The sequence below is a fragment of the Nematolebias whitei genome, chromosome 8, assembly GCF_014905685.2.
Source record: "Nematolebias whitei isolate Nwh7 chromosome 8, NemWhi1, whole genome shotgun sequence".
In the NCBI taxonomy this organism is placed as follows: Eukaryota; Metazoa; Chordata; class Actinopteri; order Cyprinodontiformes; family Rivulidae; genus Nematolebias; species Nematolebias whitei.
The window spans coordinates 26,281,861-26,290,141 of NC_056505.1; the positions used below are offsets into that span (position 1 = coordinate 26,281,861).

Below are 8,281 nucleotides of genomic sequence, written 5' to 3' on the forward strand. Positions count from 1 at the left end.
TGAGGTATGTTACTGTGCCCATCGCAAAATGTTTGTATTCAAACTGACCTTTAGTTTTCGGGGGATTTTAGATCCTACTAGTATCCTTTTTGCCTGTTGTCCTGTTTTCATATCGACTCGCACACACCAACAAGTGGGTGGTCAGTCGACCTGATCCTGAGCTTCGTGCACAGTTTCATCCTTGGCGTCCCTTTTTCCCTGCAGCAGAAGATAAAAGCACAACGGCTGCTTTTGTTGAGTAATCCTGAGCAGAGCCACAGCCTGATCTGTCCACTTGTGCAGATGCTCAGGAATCGGCATCTTTTATTTATTTAACAAATCACACAGTTACTTGTTGAGTTGATTTTCCTGCATAGTGTGTGGACGTGTTGCGAAATTATTCAATAAATTGGCTCGATGTCAAAATGCAACCTGGATACAAACATGAATCAAACGCTGACGTGTTCAACACATTAAAGTTTTGCTTTAACTCACGGATCTGTCTTTTCTGTCACAGGCAGTCCCAGTTGTGCGAGCGTACATTTACGCCAAGTGGTGACTTGAGTAATTGTAAGGTGTTTTTTGTTAGAGAGCACACTGATCTGGTGTACATTATCATCACTGGTCATATGGACATTTCCGATGGCCCTTTCAACAAGTCGCTTTTGAGGGAAAGAAATGTATCCGTTTTACCCCTACAAACAGCAGTAACCCAATACTTATGGCCCACTCATGTGGTTTAGGTGGCAAATTTCGGTGTAAACAGGCAACGTCTTTCAGGCTGAGCTCTTAAAAAAAAGCTTGTATAAAGTGGTTTAGACTCTGACATTCTTCTTTTGGCTGCTTGTGTCTATAATGCCTATGGAAAAGTCCTCAGTCAACAAATAATTCTTCCTTTGTTGACAATTTATGTGAATGAATACTCTTCTTCTGCTGTCTCGGTTCATCTTGTTCTGCCTGCAGTGAAAAGCATGTGCTGTTTCAGAGATGTCCCCTTCAGAGCACGGCCATCGCTTGTATTGCTGTTTGTGTAAATATTGAGACACGCTTGTGGGTTTCAAGTGGTTGTATTTCCCTGTACTTTCATTCTCTGCCTACTCTTCCTGAGTCTTGTAATGTGATTAAAGTCTATTAATCATCAAAGCAACTCTCTGGGGAGCCTGACTCATGCACCGAGGGGAAGAAGCAGGGGTGGGAAGTGTCAAGAAAGCTTTCAGCAAACACTCTATGTCTTGTTCAGATGGGGAGAGAGAAGCAGGGTCCGCAGCTACTGAACTGCTGGACTTTTGGGGGGGCTTTGACAGTATTTAGATTTCTGTGGGCACCCTTTTCTCCAATCACTTCTCATTAGGAGACTGTGAGAGCAGCAGCTGCAGACTTGTGTAAAAGCAGGACGGGATGAGTGAGTGCAGCAGTTCGGATATAAATGTGGGATTCTTCTTGACATATCTAAGAAACTGTGGATTGACCCTGTTTAAAATCTTCAAGAGGACAAATGGAGTTGTTTTTCAGTAGTGTGACAAAATGTCTGTTTTCCTGTACCCACCAGGTGGTCTACTTCACTGAAATGTACAAGATCTTCAGCGAGTTAACGGAGCAGATCGACCAAGCTGCTTTGACTGACGAGCAGAGGCAGAGGGAGACTGAGGCCAAGCTCAGCGAGCTGCGCTCTCTGTCCATTGTCGCCAACGACTGAGGGAGGAAAGCTGAACGTCGGGACGTGCTCTTTTCATGCCTCTCTGAATGGATTGCTCTCTTTCCAAGCTCCTCTGGAGTTCAGACGGACAGCAGTGGCCTTAACCTGATTATGGGCTTGTTTTGTTGCAGCCTCACAACCCCACCCCCCTTTTTCTTGTTGCACTACAACCTCGTGTGTCATTCTCAAATCAGAGCAGCTGAAAGCCACATTAACAAAGCCATCAGCCAAGTGACAAATAAAGACAATTTTTTTTTTTTTTTACATTAAAAAATCAAGCAGATTCAGTCAGAGCTGGTTATATCAGGGTTACACTACACTGTGCTTAGAGCTGCTTGTTCTTTCAAGTTGAATTTGAACAGTAATGATTTGTTACAAGTCTCATCAGCTGTGCTGGTCTTTCAAAGATGTTTTCAGTCATTATTCTTGAAATTACAAACGGTGCAGGTTTCTTGTTAAATTGATAACAGGTTATTGTCCACAACACTAGTTTTTTGTTTATTTTTGTCCTTTTCTAATTATGTGAGTTCTGAGGGTTTTTTATTGTAATTTGGGTTTAAAATTGTAAACATAGTAACATCACCTTTGTGTAATGTGCCTCTATTGTTCTGGCTTTAAATGTAACCTGTGTGAAGTGGGACATGACCTGTGCAGCGCTGAGGTCACGAGGCTCGGGCAGGAAGGAGAGCGAACCTGTGCACCAAGAAAACAAGTGCTGGCACTCCCTCTAGTGGACATCCCTCATGATGACGCTCACTCCTTTTGTTCGCAGCATCCAATCCTTTGTTCTATTGTTGGTTAAGTGCGTTAGCAAAGAAGCTCACACATTTCTGGGATGCTACAGAGTCCCTTTTCACCCTCAACACTAGAACTGGAAGCCAGTTTTTGTTTTTGGCCTCTTATTTTGGATGAAGTCATACTGCTATTGCACTCCTTTGTTTCCACTGTTGGGCACAGCTTCAGCATGAAAGACACACCGTCTCATCTTTTGTGACGTTAAATTGTTTTCTTTCTGGCCCAATGGGTAGATTATTTATTCTGGTTTAGACCTTAAGGTTAAGTTGTTCTGTGACACGGGCTGATTGTTACAAGTAATTAATTTTACTAATGAAGGTACTTTTTTACTTACCAGTAGTTTAGATTATTTTAATTTGAACAGAACTAAAGGAATTCTTTAGTTTTAGTTTGTTTGTTTTAATGACAATTTGTTGTAAACTGTAATCAAACGTTAAGTAAATGAACTATGGAGAAAAAACAAATTGTATTTTCATAAAGGCTTGATTTAATCATCGGCAGCTATCGTTTCTCATTAAGACTTAAGATTTTAAAAGTTCTCTATTTCTGACAAATCATTGCAGGTTGAAAAGGTCCATTCATAGATTTACCTAAAATTATAAAGAGATGTTTGTAGAGAGCTTATACTGTGGTGATAAAGACGAACAACTGTACAATATGACAGATATAGTTAATAAACTTTCATGTTCAAACCCCTTTAAAAATACTAGAAAAGTAGTGTAGCATAAAAATCCTTTTACTATGAAGTTATGTCCATAAATGTCTTAAGGCAGATGAATTTGTATCGGGAACATCTGTTAATATGAAACATTCGTGTAAAAAAAAAAATAATAATAAAGTGACTGAAGGTGGACAGGAGTTAAAATGTATCAAATCCATCCAGTTGTAGGTTTCTACACGAGGCACTGTTGGAGCTTCAGCACTAATTTGTGTTCCTGCGTGGACCGGTGACCCTCGGGCGCTGTGTGGATTAAATCGTCTTGTACATGCTGGACAGCTGCTCCTGAAACACTCTGCGGATGTCGGCCCGTCTGCTTTTCAGGGTGGGCGTGAGAAGGCCGTTGGCCATGCTGAACGTCTCTGGATGCAAATAAAGATCTTTCACCTGCGAAGATGCAAAGGGTTCCAGCAGAAGTTACTGCGAGCTGCTTCGCTGCAGATTGTAAAATGAACTAGTGGAGACGGCTCACCTGTTCAAAGGACTTCAGTCCTGCTTCTTTCCCCAATGATCTCATGTCTGCTAATACGGCGTTCTTTACATCCTGTTGGAAGACAATTTGTTTTTTAAACCACGTGTCAAGTTCTTAGATGGCGAAAATGTTTAAAAAAAACAAATAGAAATTTGATTTACAGGATTTTGGCAGAGCTCCTCGTAGGAGCCAACAAATCCCCGCTCCTTGGCCCAGTTGACAAACACCTCTTTGTCAGGCACAACTATTCCTACGACGTAAGACTGGAGACATGACGTACAGGAGAACGTCAAGCATTTAACTTGCACCAATAAATATTTATTTGCAGCTTTGTTTATGAATCCATGAATTCCTTTCGTGTAATGCACCTGTAAACTATCTCCATGAACGAACACCTGGAGCACAGGAACAGATCGCAGGTAGACGTTTTCGATCTTCTCCGGAGCGACGTACTCCCCCTGAGCCAACTTGAAGATGTGCTTCTTCCGGTCAATGATGCGCAGCGTGCCATTCTGACAAAACGGTGTTCATTGGAACTTCAGCATACTTGGAGGAAATTGGTGTGAATAAATCGTTATCGTTTGGTCTTACCTGAAGCCACTGGCCAACGTCCCCAGTGTGCAGCCAGCCATCGCTGTCCAAGGCCTCGGCTGTCCTCTCTGGGTCCTTCAGGTAACCTTTGAACACACTGGGGCCACGGACACAAATCTACAGACAAAATTGTAACATTTCAAAATGCTTTCTAAACCAGTGGTTCCCCAACCGTGGTCCTAACCAGTGGTCCTTGAGGAGCACCATCCTGCATGGTTTAGTTCTATGCTCCAACACACCTGATTTGAATGAATGGGTCATTAACAGGCTTCTTCAGAACTTAAGTAAATCACTGAATCACGTGTTAAAGCAGAGAAACAATTAGAATATGCAGAACGGCGTTCCTCAAGGACCAGGGTTGGGAACCATTGTAATCTAGACACAAAATATCTATATAATATCTATAGTGTATTTCCCATTTTCTCACCTCTCCTTCTCCATTCTTGGCATAGTAGTTCATGTCAGGGATGTCTACCAGCTTGACCATGACCCCCGGTACAGGAGCGCCAACATGACCTGAAATTGAGATAATCCACATATGAGCTGAGAAAGAAGTAACCTGCTACACGCGTTTCAAAATAAAGGCACTACCTGCGCTGTTGTCCCCTACCAAGGAGAAAGTGCAGCCTCCGGTACTTTCCGTCTGTCCATAGCCCTCGCAGATTACACAGCCCAGGGTGGCTCTGAGGAAGGACAGCACCGAGGAGGAGATGGGTGCAGAGGCAGTCAGGGCAAACCGAACATTACCTCCTAAACTGGCCTGCAAGCAAAAAGGTGAACTTTAAACACAGTCGTGACATGGATCCAAACTCATTTGCATTTTAACTACTGTACCCTCGGTCATAGTTTTCCATCTGAGTGCACGCAGGGAGACAAAACATTTGTTTTCAGCATGTGTGAATATCTATCTGATACACTCCCACAGGGCCAATATGCTGCACGTGAAGTTGGCACCAATAGCTGGAACAATGGTGCCTCTCTTGGGAAAAAAAATTCAGATTTGTTGCTATTTGTGAGGCTGCTTGTTTCAAATGTGCAGACAAACATCAAGTGCTCTAGGTACAAGCACAGGTGGTCAAAACTACAAAGTTAGAAGGTCACAAAAAAGTAATTTATGACAGAAATCCAATGCTTTTATGCAAAAGAAAATAAAGAAAAGACAAAAAAAAAGATGCAACTACTGTAGATCAAAATGTGCTGATGGTGCAATCTGGGTCACAACTCTGCACCTGATGGATTATTTAGGCTCCTGAGTGACTACAGGCCTAGGATTCCTTGAAGAATTGCAGATCAGCGGCTGCTTTTCAAGCCAGAATTATAAACTAAGATCACCTTTTGATGAGAAATAAACGAGTGACGCTGTAGCCAGTTTGGTCAAATCTTGTACATGCTTAGGTTTGATGTCATTGCAAGATGAGTTGGTCCTCAGAGTATGCACTGAGGGCGACTCTTGGCTACTACCATATCAAATGTTAGCTCAGTATCTGTAAGTTGTAGCCATTTTGATATGGGCTTAGGTTGCATACCTGTACCAGCCATCCTGAAGTGGATTGACTCGGCACTTTAGTTGTACAGGTACATTTAATTCAGGTTTCATTAAAATTATTCCAGAGGTTCATGAGATGTGGGAACAGACGGGTATCATCCACCTTCACTTTCGTCAGCAGATGATTAAAGATATGGTCCATACAAACGACGGGAGCCTTCAGAAACTCACCTGAACTTTCCTGAACACCAGTTTGTCCCACAGACTGTTGTTTCGCACGATCCCATTGCGGAGCTCCACCTGTTTTCTCCTCACAGCATAATTGAGCAAAGCCCGTTGAAACGGAGAGGTCACTGAACCCTGGATCTTTAAAGAAATGAATGAATCGAATACAAGCTGCCTCCTCAGGGTTGGCTACATCAACTAATCTATGTGTGTCAATCCTTCGCTGACCTTGTCGTAGATTCGATTGAGTATACGAGGTACAACAGGGAAGAGGGTGGGTTTGAGTGTTTTAATGTCGTCCATAAGAAGAGAAATGTCCCCCTGGAAGAATCCGACTTGGGCTCCAAAGTAATACATAGTGAGCTGTGAGAAAAACAGATTTCATTTTTTAAGGATTTGCAGGCAAAAGTCTCACTCAGGAAAAAAAAACAAAAGAAAAAGAAAAATGTGTTGAGAGGAGCTACAACCTGAATCATCCTCTCAAACATGTGGGCAAGCGGCAGGTACGAGATTGACACGTCCTCCTTAGTGATCACAAACGAACCCTGAGAGGAAACAAGACATGAAGTGAGCAAAAGCTCAGGGGAGACATTACACTCAGGCTGCAGCGCCGAGCGAAGGCTCATGGGCGATCAAACATGCTGGATGGCTTTTCTAACAGCGGTTAGACAGCGCAATCTTTAGACAGGGGCAATTAGTTAAAGTACGTCGCAGCGACACGAACGATCAAACATCCAATTAATCATACCATTAAACACAGCGGGGGGGGGGGGGGGGGGGGCAAAAAACAAGAAGATGGGAAGTGATGCTAGCTGCGAGGCTGTTCTCAATTAGACAAGGAGGTGGAAGTTTAGACAGACCTCCAGGATCTTAATGACAGAGGAAGTATTGGAGGCGATGTTGCCGTGGGTGATCATGGCTCCCTTAGGCTTCCCTGGATAAATAAACAAGAGATTATTGCAGTGGCCTGCACAGCAAAGGGGAACCTCCAGTGGCACCATAAAGACAGGTTGTTAGTGGGTACTGAAGGACGTTTCTCTAATGATGGGAGAGAGCTATAATTATGGGAGGAGGGGGGCTTCTGAGATCAGACGTACCTGTGGTTCCACTGGTGAAGCAAACCACTGCCAGATCCTGAGGCTGGGGTGGCTACAACACACAGCAAGAAAGAAAGAAAGAAAATATATGACTTACAGCTTCCTCCACTCTGTGTCCAAGTCCTGTTTACAAGTTAGTGTTAATGATATCTTATGAGACAGGGCTGTCAGGCGAGCACTTAGAGGGAGATCAGCTGTTTACACGAGGCGGTTTGATGCGGTGACGCCGCAGCTGAGAGACGAGAGAAGGTAAACTCACCACAGGATCTCTGAGGTTCTGCTTCCCCAGCTCCTGGGAACATGCAAATCAAATAAAGATAAGGGCTTGTGTCAGTTCGTACCTCATCACCGACTGTCCGATTAAAGGCGAGCGCATTGGAAGGACTGATTTACTGTGGTGCTTCCTCCCACTCACCATGAGCTGGTCCCGTCTCAAAACCTCCACCTCGCACTTCTTCGCCCGCTCCGCAAACGCTTGGCTGAAGTCGGTGAAGAGAACCAGGCAGGAGATTCCTGGAGCCGTGCCTTTCTCTTTGCACTCCAGCAAAGATGCTGCCCTCTCCTCTTTGTCACAGATCACTAGTGTTATCTCAGCTGAACACACACACACACACACACAATGAATGTAAATAAATCCCAACAAGCTGCATCATCATGACCAAAACTGAACGTGACGTTCAGTCAAGAACCAACATCTTTCAGTTTGGGTCATTTTCTGAAGTAAATCTTGATGTGATGTCACAGCACTAATTTATCTGTCTTTCAAAAGTTAAACTCAACCTAAACTGAACAGTTGCATTACAGATTGTACCTGTATCAAAATGAGTAATTTTTTTAAGTTTTTTTCTTAAAGTAAGGCCCAATATTCCAACTTATACTACAGTGTGAGGATCAACTGCTTCTTAAGGGGCCAAAAGCACAGGTCCCATAAAAAAGTGCTGTTATTGGGATAGGGGTTAGGTTTAGGACTAAGGTGTGAAATGAGGATGTGTTAAAGTCCAAAAAAGTTAAATCTGGTCCTCTGGACATTCAAAACAAGAAAACAAGACAAAAAAATTGTAGAGCACAGGCCGCGTAACTAGTTAACTAGCTAACTAGTTACGTGGCCTGTGCTTTTTCTACCTGGATTATTGAGCCTGCATCAGGATAGAGGATGTGTTAGGTTTAAGGTTAACTATGTACTGGTAATGGTTAGGTTTAGGGTTAGGTATGTACTGGTAAT

At 43.2% G+C, this 8,281-nt stretch overlaps 2 protein-coding genes across 2 annotated transcripts in view; one reads left to right on the forward strand and one right to left on the reverse strand.

Annotated features, from left to right (window-relative positions):
• bin3 (bridging integrator 3) overlaps window positions 1–2,916 on the forward strand; it is a 36,371-nt gene extending 33,455 nt beyond the window's left edge. The window contains exon 9 of the mRNA XM_037681109.1: window positions 1,529–2,916. Coding sequence (XP_037537037.1) covers window positions 1,529–1,675 — 147 coding nt within the window. The 3' untranslated portion in view covers window positions 1,676–2,916. The remainder of the gene's footprint in view (window positions 1–1,528) is intronic.
• Window positions 2,917–3,414: 498 nt separating this feature from the next.
• Window positions 3,415–8,281, reverse strand: part of acsl2 (acyl-CoA synthetase long chain family member 2) — a 180,440-nt gene continuing 175,573 nt past the window's right edge. Inside the window, exons 6-19 of the mRNA XM_037681113.1 lie at window positions 7,475–7,653; window positions 7,319–7,351; window positions 7,060–7,111; window positions 6,823–6,896; window positions 6,430–6,507; window positions 6,191–6,325; window positions 5,969–6,103; window positions 4,843–5,011; window positions 4,679–4,767; window positions 4,252–4,368; window positions 4,029–4,172; window positions 3,822–3,923; window positions 3,661–3,732; window positions 3,415–3,575 (exon numbers count right to left, since the gene is read on the reverse strand). Of these exons, the coding sequence (XP_037537041.1) occupies window positions 3,441–3,575; window positions 3,661–3,732; window positions 3,822–3,923; window positions 4,029–4,172; window positions 4,252–4,368; window positions 4,679–4,767; window positions 4,843–5,011; window positions 5,969–6,103; window positions 6,191–6,325; window positions 6,430–6,507; window positions 6,823–6,896; window positions 7,060–7,111; window positions 7,319–7,351; window positions 7,475–7,653 (1,514 nt within the window). The 3' untranslated portion in view covers window positions 3,415–3,440. The remainder of the gene's footprint in view (window positions 3,576–3,660; window positions 3,733–3,821; window positions 3,924–4,028; window positions 4,173–4,251; window positions 4,369–4,678; window positions 4,768–4,842; window positions 5,012–5,968; window positions 6,104–6,190; window positions 6,326–6,429; window positions 6,508–6,822; window positions 6,897–7,059; window positions 7,112–7,318; window positions 7,352–7,474; window positions 7,654–8,281) is intronic.